Genomic DNA, 15,333 nt, shown 5'->3' on the forward strand with positions numbered 1-15,333 from the left:
CATCTGGCACATTAAGTCTGGGAGCACAGGGTCCCAGCATGTCTCTGCTCCCTTGGGCATGCTGAATTAGGAGCAGCAGGAAGAGCGGGATCTGGGTGTCCCTTCCTGCCTCGCCCTGCTGAGAGCTGTGGGGGACGCACTGGGAAGTGCAGTTAAACAGAACAGAAAGCTTTCTGAACAGTTATCAAGCTCTAAATTCAACCTGCAGGGGTGGTGCCAGGCAGACAGAAACGCAGTGGCCTTTAGAGAACCAGGGCACACGTTAGCCTGGGGGGCTGCTCCTGGTGTGAGTCAGGGCCTGAGACTCCTCATCCCCCTTAGGCCATGAACCCCTTGGATACTCACTCCCTTTCCTCCCTGCCATGTGTGTCTTGGCATGAATTAGAAAAACTAGGTTCAGACCTCACCTATCCCTCAACCAGACACTCTTGGTCAGTGAACAACCTGTACAACTACACAGGTGGCCCACCAGCAGTTCAGCCAATGCACAAATTTTCTCAAGCTTTTACCTCCCATTTACTGAAAGCTCCTCTACGCGTGACCCTGTGCTGCAGATTCACAAATGAACCAGAGCCAGGCCCTTGTGCGGCTCAAGATAAACGGACAACTCTCACGGAGAGATGGGATGGAGGGTTTAATTCTCAAGGCTGTGTCCTTCTTGGCAAGGCCATTTCCAAATGTGTTTCTCTATAGACCAGGGATTCAAAGAATGAAATGAGCCCCCAGTGATGAGACAAGCCTTCTAGTCTGCAGAGCTGCGCAGACCTAGCCATCACCTGGTGTCTGCAGGCTTGCGGTTCACTTACCATTGAGAGTGGGCCGGGCTGGCCCAGGAGCTGCGTGTCACTGAGTCACCGAGCAGGGCTTCCTGATGCCAGAGGTCTGAGCCTGAAGCCATTTCCAGGTAACTGCCAGGGCAAAGACCTCCTCCAGGACCCGGAGTTGGCTGGGGCCTGAGGAACCTGCAAGGAGGAGCCTAGGACAGCCCTCCTACACCCTCTCCTGGGCCTCTGATTCTGGGAGCCGCAGACTCGATGTTCTTAACTTCCCACTTTGCTGTGGTGTCCCCAGAAAGTGCGGCACAGCCGGTGCCACCGCAGCTCAAGCTGTTTCCAACATGTGCCCTGACTTGGGAACGGTCTGGGGTAGGCCCTCAGCTCCCACGAGCCAGAGCGGCCCGTGAGCAGGGCCGCGCTCCCCAGCATTTCCAGGGAGAGGCCCTGCCCCTCCCATGGTCGTAGGAACCCACTGCGGCCACCTGCAGAGCCCCCCTTCACCCTGAAGCCTGGCTCTTCTCGGCACCTGCTCCATCTCCCTCCTGACCTCACCTGTGCCTGCCTCACGTGTGGGCCATGAGGACAGCTGCTGTGGACCCAGTTCCTCACAGGGCCTGGGCCCCAAACCTCTCCTGGCTGCAGGCTTGAGCAGACCTCTCTGCCAGGGCCTTTCCCCGTGGAAAGAAAACCAGGGTTCTCTGCTTCCTGCTTTAGCTCTGACAGTCAAATCCCACAGGTAGGGGGCCAGTCAGGAAAAGCAACACCCTAACCCTCCAGGCACAAAGCTCCCATTCCGCTATGAAGATTCTCAGTTTCAACAGACTTCGGATAGGGCTATGCCTGCAACAGTGAGGGAGAAAGACTGAAAAGAGCCAAAACGTGTACCAGTCTCAGCTCTCAGCGGTTTATGTCGGTCAATTTTTCATCTTTATAGCAGCCCAATAAGGGGATCGCTGCCCACGAGGGCTCTGAGGCACAGAGACAAAGTCACTTATCCAGGGGCCCAGAGCGGAGAGGTCCTGCAGCTAGGCAGGGGTGTGGTGGTGAATGTCTACCTACTGGCTGGAAGAAGGGACGGCTTTGTAGCATCTGCCCATTCCCATGGTGTAGATACTCCCCTCACAGCTGTGAGCGACCCATGTGGCATCACTGACATGGCGCGACTGGGAAGACACAGATCTCCACTGTGCAGATACATTGGATGCAAATTGACTTCAAGAATATAAAGGGAAAGGTCGCGAAATATTAGGGACTAATGAGTTTTGAGTACTTACTACCTTTGTCTTTACTACAATGTATTTCATTGCAAGTTTATATAATTTCATTTTTAGTAATAGTTGTATTTAACAATCAGCTCACAAAATTCCTGTCAACGTAATGATCACCTCGCCCAAGCCACTGGCTCTCCGAGGACAGTTTGAGCTGGTTCCAGCACCCCCACTGGGGCCAGGATTTAGACTCCGTCTGCAGTCAGAGCTTTTCCTCCTAACCACTATATATTCTGCCCCCGAAAAGGGCATGGATGCTCGTCCAGCCAGCCAGATCTGCCCCGGTGACCAACAAGGCCACAGACCCGTAGAACCAGGCCCCGCCTGGCCACTTTTCCCAGGGCCTTCTACCTGCCCTTCATGCCCCAGAATTCCCCTTTATCCACCTCCAATCTCCCTAGGTTAGCACCACCGACATGCATCAAAGCACCTACTCTGTACCAGGTGCTTATAGGCACTGGGGACTCAGAGATGAGCTTATACTCCTGGGGCTCATGATCTAGTGGGGAAAGAGAAGCATGCATTCAAATCCAAAAGATTATAACCCAGTCAAGGACACAGGCCAGTCTGCAGCTGCAAGGAGAGAGATGAACTCCCCCAGGACGGGTCAGGGTTGGCCCCAGCAGAGGGGAATAGATGAGTACGGCTGATAAACAGAAGTTTGCCAAGCAGACTGGGGGCTGGAAGGTAAGCAACAGTATGAATAGGAAAGAACAGATTGAGGTGTATATTTAGGTAAAATCTGTACACCTGAGGTGGGCGCTGGACAATAAGGAGAGAGGGCAGAACAGAAGCTATATATTCCTTATCTTGGCTGAGGGTCCCTGCGTCAAGAGAGGGAGAGAGATAAGGACATGGGGAGAAGCAGGTTTGAGTGCGATGCTGGAATGCTCTTTTGCAGGGGCTGGTGTGCAGTATCCCCTGGAGCCCAAGTCAGATCCGAGAGTCTGGCACTGAGATTCAGACTAGGGATCGGAGAGCCGGTGGGGACAGAACAAGGGGATGGCATGAGATGGGAGAAAACACAGGCAGAGAAGAGAGGATTTGGCAGCAAAATGCATTACATACGACACACTTAGAGGGAGGCACAAGGGGGGGTGTCTCAGACCATCAGGGGTGTCTGGGGGGCGGCCAAGGGATGGAGGATGATGTCAGGAGGACCACAAGCTTCTTTCTCCAGCCTTTCCCTGGGCCAGGCTGAGGAGGAAGAGGGACCTAATCCCCTGGGGCAATTCTTCCATTTGCCTTTTTAGGAACAAGACATGGGGGCCAATTTCCCCGTTCTACCTCCACCCTAAACTTTACCTATGTGTCCGGCCCACCTGGATAAGAAGGGGTGCTCTCAAAGCTGGAGTTAGGAAGCAGAAATTCTAGACACACATAGTGGTGAGGAGTGCAGGCACGCAGCCAGGTTGCCCCTGAGCAAATCCCGGCTTTGCCAGCGGTGTAACCTGGAGCAAGTGACCTAACATCTCTGTTCCTCAGTTTCCCTGCCAGTGAGATGGGGATGGCAATGGGATCTCCTTCACAGGGTGGTTGTGAGAAGTAGCAAGTGAATACATCAAACGCTCTTAGGACAAGGCCTGGCACATAGTAAGTGCTCAATAAATTACAATGACTGCTACTATTATTACAATTGCCCACCTCTGATCTGACAGTTTAGTTGTGGCTCCCTCCCTTCCCCCAAAACTTTTCTTCTAGCAAACCCTAAAATGAGCCTCAGGGAGTTCAGTGTCTTGGAGAAGAGAATCTGAATGTAAGTATCAGGCTCTGAAAAAAGTGCTGGCCCCGTTGCCTCTGCATATCCAGCAGCTGCAGGGCTTTCCTCAGACTGAATGAGACCTGAGCCTTTTCCAGCCTGTTTGGAGGTCAGGCAAGCCACCGAGGGAGTGAGTGTGTCGTGCATGTGTGTGTGTGCAGGTGTGCGTGTGTGTGCATATGTGTGCATGTGTTGGGAGGGGCGTACCACACTAGGAGGCAGCTGCAGCGCTAGAGAGCCCGGAGCGTGGCTCCGAAAGGCGGTACCCAAACCAGAGCTGCTTCCTGAAGCCGGAGTCAGGGGCTCACTCCTCCAGGAGTTCCTGCAGGCTCACCTGCTGGCGTCCTCCACACCCCTTCCCACCTGGGGAAGGCTCTGTAGTGGGACTGTCATCCGTGAGGTGCAGTGCCACCGAGGGCCTGTAGGGGGCTCTAGAACTCTTCCATTTCCCATACTCTGGGCTGCGAGGGTGCCGCTTAAAACAATGGTTGTGTTTACCCAGGCTCTGTGACCGGGCAGCTCTGACATGGAAAAGAAGCTGGGGTTCGTTGGTCCCCCACTGGTGAGCCCCAGTTCATCCATGTTTCCAGTTGGCTGTTTCAAGTGCGACCCCTTGTCCTCCCTACTCCACCACCTGACACTGATTTCGGTGGTTTCTTTTCCCCACAGCCTCCTAGAGGATGCCTCCAAAGGGTCAGCCTCCTGCCCTTGTGTGGGAAGGCAGGGAGAGACTGCAGCTTTTGGCCTCCCTGGTGCAGCAAGGGTAGATTCCAGTGGCCAGGATCTCAGGTTCTAGCAGTCCAGCCCCTCAACCTGCCTGTCAGGGAAACACGAAAAGGCAGGTTTCCAAAAAGACTCTGCTTACCCTGTTCCTCCCTAAAGCAAAATTCAGTAGCTCTGGGTGCTTAAAGTTAGGAGACCTCATTCGGCCCATTTACTTACCTGATTGCAACTCTCTCAAGATAGCCAGATGATGGAAATCACTTGTACCCACTAACTTCTAAGGATGTGGCCAACTTAACAAGCTAATATGGGCAAAAAGTTAAAGACAGTCATTTAAAAAACAATTTGAAAAAACTAAATACATAATTATTTTCTTAGACTTTGTCAAAAGCAGAAAAAAAATAAGGGAGCTTAATCAGACCAATTTAAGGAAAACACCCATGGGTGGGGTTGCCAGATTTAGCAAATACTGCAGGGGCCATACTTACACTAAAAAATTATTTGTTTGTTTATCTAAAATCCAAATTTAACTGGGTGTCCTGTATTGTATTGTGCAACTCTGCCCACGGGTCGGAGGACACAGAGATTCATTCAGAGAATATTTCCTATTCATCATCCCAGTCCCATAACATAATTCCTTCTCTAATCCCCTGTGTTACATATGGAAACCCAAGCCACACTGATCGCATTAAAGGAAGTAATCAGTTCAAGCACCCCAATCTCACTGCTGAGGAGGACTATCATTGTGAGGTTATGTCAAAGGAATGAAAAGTAACTTCCGAAAGATGACATCAAAAAATTAATAGGAACACGGAACACTTCATGTACACCCCCTACCTTCCCAACACTTGTGAATTACCTCTGTGTGATCTTCACAACAACCCTGGGAGGTAGATACTATCAATGGAAACTGAAAAGAGTATCTACAAGTCTAATTTCTGTAGTTCTTACAAAGGCATGTAAATTTCTGGTCAATTACTTCCCAGGGAGAGGAAGGGGAGGGAAACCAAGAAGGACTCCATTGCATTAACAAACCAATTTATTCATAATGCAGTGCCCCTTTGTGCTATTTGGTTATATGCCACTTACACAGGAAACTGTCTTAATTTCAATGAATTATCACGGGTTTGGGGTATGGGATTGTGGGAGAGAAGTGGGTGGGAAACCCATAATAGTCTTCAGCAAGTTGGTCTTACAACTGAGAAAGATGTGCTACACCTCGAGATAATAAATAGCTCATTTGCTGTGAAGAAAGGCACGCTCAAGCTACTCCGAACACTCGGTGACAATGACACGCAGATTCCAAATGTTCTCTATGAGAAAAAACACCCTTTCTCCTAATCCTTCTTAAACTCAACAAGACTGATTGGTTTTTATTATTCATGAATTAATTTTTTACTCAGGGTCCAACAAGGGAATTGAAGCTATAACGTTTCTCACCGATTGAGGGGAAAAGGCAGCTCTTGACCTGAGCGGCACAGCCAGACTCTTGCTGGGATTCCTTGGGGGTAGGATGTTTTGTTTGTTAAATCAGTTAATAATCAATTAATAACCCAAAGCCCGGAGGTTTGGGTTTGTTTTGTTTTGTTTTTGGAGAAAAAAAAATCGAGTAAGAACACGAGTAAGAATATTAAAGTAAAAAAAAAAAAAAAAAAAACGGAGCCAGCCGTGGGACCCTGGTTTATTAGGCGCTCCCTATTATATTAGGCTGCCTCCTATTTCCAAGGCACACATACCAAAAAAAAAAAAAAAAAAAAAAAAGGAATGAGAGAGGAAATAACAAAGGCAGCACCTATTTCAAAAGTAACACACAGATGAGCAGGGTGTGCAGATGAGCCGGTCCGGGTCTGGGAGTGAGCATGAGGAGTCACAAGAGGGGTCATAGGGATCCAGCACGTCAGCTCCCTGGTGCCCTCCCTCTAATCTCTGCCTCCAGAGGGCAGGTCGAGGCGCCCAGGAGCAGGGAAAGCCAGCCTGGGAGAAGCTGAATGGCCAGGAAGGTGATCAAGGGTGGCGAGGTGACTCTGCCTCTCTCCACACAGTTCTTTTCCCATTTATTTGCATGCGCCAAGCCGGTGTAACCCTCCTTATCCTCTGTGTGCCTTTGGTCTAAAAGCTCCCCTTAGGTCGCTGCCAGAAGAACCGAGGAAGGTGGGAGTACCGAGAGGCAGAGCATGGCATGGACCTCAGAAGCTCGTGGCAGTGGGGTCAGACCTGACACAGCATCCCTTACAAGAAACATTTCTCCCTTCCTAGTTCAAAGGCAACACACCCAGCATTTCTCAGGGGGGCCATGTGCCTAACACTGTATTCTCCTCTACCCGTCTGCTCATATTTCAGAGGCCAGGCAGTTTTAGCTCCTGAATGAATGTAGACATGCGAACCTGAAGCCTTTGCATATTTTTGTTTGCAGCAAAACATTTATGTTCGGGGGCAAGACACAGCAACCCTCACCCGGTTACTATGAGAAAACCGGTTATGAGAATTGCTTTGCGCTTTGGGGGAAGAAAAAGCTGCAAGCTGTTATTACCGTTGTCATAATTATTGCAACCATCGCATTATTGCTATTATTTCTGTAAAAGCAGTGTTCTTTCTGGCAAAGCTTGTTAGCTTGCCTGCTTAGGTAGACAATGTCAACACACCCAAGAGACAGATGACAAAGAGTGAGGTGAAAAGGAAGGGATAAATGCCGCACTCTGCATGTGTGCTAAGGGGATGTTTCACCATCAAAAGGGAATGTTTTCTGCTGATCGATTACAGAGGCAAAAACAAAAGCATACGCCAGCTCATTCACTCTGCATCACTAAGATCCCAAACTCAGGCTCAAAGCGCTAGGCGGTAAGATGAGATGAGAGATATAAAAATTGGTTTTGAATAAAGTTTAGAGCTTCCTGATACCCTCACCCATAGCTCCAGTCCCTACCGCCTTGTTCTTCAGTCTTTTACCCTTCTTGCTGTCTCCCCCAAAACACGGGAGCAGGCAACGGACAGTGGAGGAAGGTATTGATGGCCAAATCAGAGTGGCGTGGACACCAGGCATTCCGCTTTGGGACTTCCCCAGACTAATCACATTCAGCACCTCAAAACGGCACGAACGTGCCCACACACTCCTGTGTGCACGTACGCACATGTGCACACGTTCACGCAGGTAGACAGACAGACACAGATCCCACACTCCTTCCTCCGAAACATGCAATCACAGAGATCCATACCTAAAGCAAACTGGAATGAAAATAGAGGGAAAAAATAAGTAAAGACAAAGGAAAAGGTAACACTGTATACGAGAGATCTCATCTAAAATATCAGCTTTCGCATCCTCCACCCTGCCCTACAGCACTGTGCTGTATTTGTTCTTTGCCCTTCAGAAGCCAAGAACACAAGAAAAGACCTGCGAGGCTCAAAACCCCTTTTCCAGGTACCTTTTTAAAACTACAAACCCGGTGAAAATACCCAAAACGTAAATCTAAATAAATATAATAAAATGTTAAAAATTAATAAGAAGACAAAAAAATAATTTATGAATTTAAGGTAATTCAAGCAATTAAAAAAAAAAGAGCCAAGTTAAAATAACACTTAATGTAGAAAAGCTAATTGGGCACTTCACAGTCGTGCAATTTTAAATGCAGAGGGTTTCAGTAAACACCGCCAGCCAGGCATGCAGCAGACTGCTGCCGTCATTGGCACGAGAGGACCCTGATATAGTTTTAAATGAAAATTGATCACATTTGAAACCAGAAGATAAAAACAAAACCTTGTCGGAGTTTGTTTAACTGCCTTTTGACCTCTGGATGAAATGACATTGAAAATAAAATAACATTATCCAGAAAACCATTCCCAGAAAAGGCTCAATCCCGGGGACACTGAATGACAATATTGAATAGAATATTCTAAAGTCCTAAGGAACAGAAGAGACCGATTTTGGGGGCCGCGGGGGCGGGAAGGAACTTCTTTGGGACTAAAATGTGTATAGTTCAAAAGCAGAGTAAAATGAGGATAAAAAAAATTACAGCTCTAACCCCCCAGGAAAACTTTTGTTTGGGGTTCATTTTAACTCAAGCACATATAACTCTGAATTGAAGACATTTAGCCAATAGATTTTTTTTTCACCTTGTCCAATTCCATATTGAAAGTCCCACGGGCAGATTAACAGGTATGATTTTCCTCGATTTAGGAAAACATTTGACTAAACTGTCCATGGCTATATCCAGGAAGAGAAGAAGTTGGGAATCTGGAACACAACTGCCCAAATGCCCCTTTGAGTGTGGCTGTCCGTTATTCCAGAGGATAGCACTGCCTTCTCACCCTGTCCGGAGTCTGCCCACCTCACCCGGGCCAGAAAACTGAAGGAAGAGTGAACTCCTCCAGCTGCAGGGACAGCCAGTACTTGGGTCCTATGGCGTTCCCGAATTTCGCTCCATGGAAAAACCCCAAGGCTTGGCAGCCCCCACTGGAATGTGGCCACAGCCTGATCTCAGCCCAAGCAAGGGGTAGGGCAGGCAGCAGGGGCTATGTGTTGAGGGCAGAGCCCCTCGCCCCCTGCTACTCCCATCTTCAAGGGGAATTCTACCATAACATGCGCTCCCACTGGTACATGTAGCGGGAGCTCTTCCAGGAATGCACCCAGCCTTGATATTTTGGGGTTCAGAGACATCTTCTACAGGAGGGGCATTAAGAGCAACAGGGAAAGGCCTCAGCCTCCCGTATGCCATTGCTTATAAATAAAGGTGCTGTTAGATCCTTTCTAATCCTGAGCAGTACAGAAAGGCGCTCTAGATGGGCAGGTACCAAAAAAAAAAAAAAGACCATGCGGCTCTGTGCTTCTCTCCTTGTCTGGTTTTCCGAGGACTCTTAGTCAGATGGTTGGTTGGGGGTCTGTGGGCTATATTAAAACCCATACCCTTCCCTATGGCCTGCCTGCCCGCATGTCCTGAGTGCGCCCAGCCGTGGCTGCCCAGTCCCGGGGGAATACCCAGCAGAACTGGAGAGCCACCAGGCATTCACCTCCCCACTGCCCATGGAGCTCCGGCACCACTCGCTGAGAGTCAGGATAGGTCCCCTCTGGAGGCCGGCTTTCTCCCACAAGGGCCCCAGAGCCACTGACGAGCATGGACCCAAAGTCTTCTGTGCACATCCTTCTAGCATGGCCAGGAAAGTAAGGAAGAGAATGTTCCAGAGCAACATGCCACACAGGGTCAAGCTTGTCACAAGAGGCAAGAATCACTTGCCCAGTGGTCTAGGGACAAAGTAACCACCAAGTTGGACCTCTCCCAGTCACTGCCCTGACATCCCCTCTGAGGAAGGGGTCCGGCTCTGCCACCAGTTACCCAGGATGCTCTGCCATTATCAGTGAAAGGTCAGCAGCCTCACCAAAAGCAGGGGACAGGCTGTCCAGGTGAGGGTTAATCTGCCCGGCCAGCCATCACAGGGGTCACCGTGACTGCAGAGAAGTTGAGCATCCCAGTCCCCCAGAGCTGGTCTCCTAATTACATTTGCAATTATAAACACCACAGCCTCCCTGCACGGGGACCAGGCCACAACAACCGTGGGGCCACCAGGATGTAACCCCCCCACCCCAGGCCACCCCAGCCACTCCAGGGGGCACTAGGACCCCCCCCTCCGAGGAATGGCCATGAATATGACAGGTCTCTGGAGGTATGGGGCCACAGGGACCCGGAGAGGGAGACTCACCAGAGTCCAGGCCCAGTCAGGGGTCACCAGCACTTGCGGGGCTAAAAAGACCTTTGACTATCCCTAGAAATCAGCAAATGGCCTCAAGGGCAAGCAGGCGGGATGTACACTCAGATTTGCCCGGCCCCAGCCATCCCCAAGTCGCACCCTTGGGGGCTTCCTGGCGCGGTGTGTTGCCTCTCCGCTCAAAGCCCCCTCGTGGGCCCGCACACCCTCTAGGAATGACAGCGGCTGTGGACGACATCAGAGGTTGAGCACTCAAGCTGTGCAGGGTTCTCCCCCGAGAACACTCAGTCGAGAGCCACCAGGCCCCCAGACAGGCTCCCAGCGGAGCTGTGAGTTGTTCTGACAGATTCTGCCCCCCCCCCCCAAGCTGAAAGAGCGCTCAGAGGGTCTCACTTGGGGAGGGACAGACAGACACCGACGATGATGGCCGGTCTGTGTGGGAAGGCATCAGCATGGGGTGTCGGACATCACTTTGAAGGAGTAGATTATGGTCTAAAGCATGCTATTCCTGCCCCTTAAATTCGAACCACAAATAATTTCAGTCATGTTGAGGAAGCCACTTCAGGCATCTGGGAAGACAAGTTCTAGAGAAGGGCACTGCAGAACTGCATCAAGAGCACCCTGTGTCTTGTGGAACTGCTTGACTGTCTTCTGAATTCTCTCTCCTGAAGCGGCTGGTTTACACAGCGAACTCCCCGGCCCACCCCAACGCACACGCCTTCTGTCTCTCCCTCACCCACACCCTTCCTCTGGCCCACTACACTCCCGCAGATCTCTCCAGGGCCACGCATTCCAAAGAAACAAGGCATTTTGCAGAGGACCAAAGAAGGAGACAAACTTTTTCCCTGAGTTTACATTGCCTTTAAAAAAAAAAACATTTGGCCAGATGTCCAGTTATCAAGAACACAAATCAAACATGCTGGACAAAGTTACAAGCCCCCCGGAGGGAGAGCTGGAGGCACCCTGAGAAGGCAGGGTTGGGCCACGAAATCTCTATCACAGCCACCTCCCTGGAAGCACTTTCCCCAAAAGTCCCTTCTGTCCCTCCTCTCTCAGACTAAATGAAATATTTATTGATTACTCCAAATCAATAGAACGAAAAGGTTCCTGTTTGGTGGGCCAGCTTGTTTCTTTATATATATATATATATATATATATATATATATATTCTTTTAAGAAATATGTTTTCATAGTTCCTAATTATTGGTAAAATAGAGGACTGTTTCTACAATGGAGTTGGGGAAATCATAAGCTCCAAGAGGAAATTTCCAGTTGATGTCAGGATCTTCACTGAGCTGGAAAGGGCCTTCCCTGGGACTGAGGCCCTCCACACTGACCTGCTTCCGCCTAGCTCATTGCCTTGGGGCCCGAACAAGTCCAGCCTCCCATCACCCCATCCTCTTCCAGGGCAGCCCACACCTCCAGAAGGGTGGCAGGCACATTAAGGTTTATTTCCTAGAGCCCCTCCCTTGGAAAACCAAGACTAATGTCCTCATTCTGATTTATTTTTAAATGTACCATTAAAAATTAATTTCCCCTTTGTTTTTCTCTGGGTCACTGATTCTGAATTACCATGTGGCATTTCTTCCTACGTGTGAACCCACATATTTTAGCTTCAGGACAGTTTGTTCTTTGTTTCTTTAACAACAGCAAAGTGGTCATCGGATGGTAGGTGAGGCAGCTCCCCCCGCCAACCCCTCTCCACCCCTCTTCCCCACCCCCCTGCTCCCTTGGTTGAGGGTCGCCAGCCGGTCGGTCAGGGACACATTTGTACACAGGCACATGCAGGCCAGCACACTCACTCCTACCCTGGCTGATTATATATGTACATAAAATATTGATTAGAAATGGTAATGGAGTCACCTACAGGATTGGCTACAGGAAAATGAAAATGAAGGAGAGAAAGGTATGAAGGTATGATGTATCTGTGTGTGGTGTGTGTGTGTGTGTCTGTGTGTGTGCATGCACGAGTGCGTGTTAATTTCTCACCTGGGAAAGTGAGAATAACCTAAAGCATTAAAAAATGCTCTCTGTATGTTAGCAAGTCAGAGGAGGGCTGCAGAGTTCTTTCTGACTGAACTGTGGTCCCTGTGCCCTTGGGTTTTCTCAAGTCGGGGAAATGTCGACTAAGCCACATGGGTGGAAACTGTACATAGCACACAAACCCACTCACGTATATGTTCCCCGAGAAACATCAGCACTATGGGTAATGGATGGATTCATCCCTACTGTCCTTCCAACAAACCAAAGCATGCAGCCCCCCGTTTTGATACTTTGCTCCTACCAATGGCTCTAAAGCTACTTGTCATGAAGCCCGGGGGCTGAGGTCAGAAAGATGCCTCCCCCCAACTCCAGGCTCTGATCTCCACGAGCTCATCCTTGGAAATTCCGTGCCCCAGCACCACAGCAGATGCAAACCCTCGCCTGGAGGCGCACATCTCTACATGGGACCAGCTCCCCCAACGCTAGGGGCTGCCGCTGCCCAGCAGGTCCTGCCTGGGCTTTGAGAAATGGTATCTCACCGGGGAACGTTTAGTTCCTCAGTGGAGGTGGCGGGTATATTTCTGGCTTTTCCTGTGCCCCGCGGAGTGACAAGTAAATTCTTTGCAAAGAAACCAGGGAGGGTAGAGAATTCAAACCACTGTCAGGCTTACTCCATAAATGATTTCCACTTCAGACCCTTCCCAGACACCCAGAATCTCAACTCCCTCTTCCCCTTTCACTGCTTCCCTGGCATTCCCTCTTTGCCCATATTTCTCCTCAAACTCAAACCAGGGTGGCCATCACCTCGATGGATTACTCAGCTGCTAAATCCTCCATCTCTCCTTGCTTTTCTGGTCAACATGATCAAAGGATGTACTTCCCCCATACGAATTTTCATATTTATTGGCTGTGACTTGAGCCAGGGACAAATACATAGATATCTCAAGCTCAGCTAAAGAAGTCACCTCTGAAGAGAGGGAGACTAAATAATTTAAATATCCAATATTTGTCGTACTTGGTAATTACTACCCCATCTCCACCCCCCGCCAGCCACACAAGCTGGGATCAGTGTAACCTTTAAAAGAGAAGGAAAGACACTTTTCTTCGGGCTGATGGCAATCTGAATCCATTGTAATTAAAGATTCCCCTTATCGCCCATCCCAACTCATCTCCTTCTTCCCATACTCAGGCGGCACCTAAAGGACCCCTCTGCCCCGCGGAAATCCTAAAACTAGAACCAAAAAGGTCAGCGTGGAGACTGGGACAGTCTGGTCATCGACAGGAGACGCTGCTGTGAAGTTGCCTCCTCTCTCACGCGTGGTCCACCGGGGTGGAGGCAGTCTGTGCAGCGAGGAGGGGTTTAAGCACATTTCCTGGAACCCCACATTATCCAGAGTATTTATTTCAGGGATGTCGTGGTTCCTTGGGGGGGGGGGGGCGTACAAAAATGAAGGGATGATGGAGCCAGCACTGATTTTGGTAGTTTAGTTTGCTTCAGGGAAAAAAAAAAAAAAAAGAGGAAGAAGAGCACGAAGTTAAGCAGATCCGGGAGAACCTAGAGTTTCCATTTTATTATTCTTTTAAGCCTTCCGAGGGACCAGTCTGCGCGCGCCCGCCCGCAGACGCTGGGACACCAGCCCCGAGCGCGGCGGGACGCGGCACGCCGGAGGGGAAACCGGGGCGGGTCACCGAGCAGGTGGGGCGACGTGCGCGGAATGCCCTTTGAAGGGAAGCCGCGGTGGGCCAGAGCAGGACCCCGGAGAACCCGGAGCTGGACACTTCGTTCAGAGGATCGGTTCTCCACTTTCCCACTCTGCGCGCCCGGCGCGCCGCCCAAGCCCCGAACCGGCGGTGCCTGGGAGTCGGGTCCCGCAGCCCCCGCCGCCGCCCACGCCTCTCGGACAACCCCGGGTTCCCGTGAGGCGAGCGCGAAGGTGCCCCGGGGCACGGAAATCACGCCCGTCAGTTCCGCCGCACGCAGCCGCCCCCAAAGCCGCGAACCAACTTTGCCTCCGCGGTAGCGCCGGACCGGCTGTCCCCACCCCTCGCGGAATGCGGGCTCCCCTCGCAGGGCGTGCGGGGCGCAGTGCGCCCCGGGCCGCGTCGGCCCGCACCGCTGGGGCGCCCGGGGTCCGCCGCGCCCTGTGCGCGCCCTCGGGGCGCCCCACCGGGACCGCGGGGCCAGGCAGCGCTGACCGCCTGCAGTTTCCGGACCCGCGCGGCACATTCGATTTCGCCCCCTTGCCGGGATCATTTGTGGTCTCCAGTATGGAAACAAATATTAAAGTCAAAGGGCCCCCGGGGAGGCCTTCTCGGACGGGACAGGACCTCCTTGCGACATTCCCGCACCTGTTCTGGGCTAGCTCCTCCCTATTCCACAGAAACTCAAATATTTTCTCGCCGCGGGGGTAGATCAGAGAGAAAGGGTGAACGAGAAGACGCCGCTCTTACCTAAAAGTGAGGGTTTGTAATAGGGGGTGCGGGAAAAGTTAGAGGAGGGTTTACAGCCCCCCAGAAGGAAACCCAGGAAGTGTGCCGATTTGCCCCTCCGACGTCCCCCAAGCGCCCCCGGGGTTCCTGCCACTTCAAAAATGCCTAGAAGGAGAACTGCGACACCCAGGACGGAGGCAGCCGGACAGGCAGAAGGGCAGACCGACCGACAGACCGAGAAACAGAGCACCTACTGGTTGTGGTAGCCGAGGGGGTCCGGGATGCAGAGTTCTGACACGTCCATCAGTCCCGTTTTAGCATTCCCAGTTGGTAGAGAAAGGCGGCGGGGAAATCACGCGGAAGAGCGAGTGAAGGGCACAGGCGAGGTGCGAGTCCGGGCAGGGGCACAGTGAGCGGGAGAAGGCAGAGTGGGAGGAAGCGCCGTGGCGGGGCGAGAGGGAGGCAGAGAGCCGTGCGCGCACAGCCCAGCGCTCCCACTCAGGCACACACTCCAGCGGGCAGAGGGGATGGGAAGCCGTGGAGGAGGCACGGGCACCAGAGACTTGGAGCCCACTAACCCTACTGTAGCTTTAAGGCTGGGAGACTGATGTATGGTTTGGCTCCTATTGGCTATCTCTCAGGGGCTGGACTTAAAGTGACAGAATCGAGCTGGGGTGGGGGGAGGGGGGTGAGCCTGAGA

The 15,333-nt window shown here is 51.4% G+C and overlaps 1 protein-coding gene across 1 annotated transcript in view; it reads right to left on the minus strand.

The window, feature by feature from the left end:
* Positions 1–15,085, minus strand: part of ESRRB (estrogen related receptor beta) — a 105,682-nt gene extending 90,597 nt beyond the window's left edge. The window contains exon 1 of the mRNA XM_027572845.2: positions 14,888–15,085. Within this exon, the coding sequence (XP_027428646.1) occupies positions 14,888–14,937 (50 nt within the window). The 5' untranslated portion in view covers positions 14,938–15,085. The remainder of the gene's footprint in view (positions 1–14,887) is intronic.
* Positions 15,086–15,333: the final 248 nt, after the last annotated feature.

The sequence above is a fragment of the Zalophus californianus genome, chromosome 6 (genome assembly GCF_009762305.2).
Source record: "Zalophus californianus isolate mZalCal1 chromosome 6, mZalCal1.pri.v2, whole genome shotgun sequence".
NCBI lineage: Eukaryota > Metazoa > Chordata > Mammalia > Carnivora > Otariidae > Zalophus > Zalophus californianus.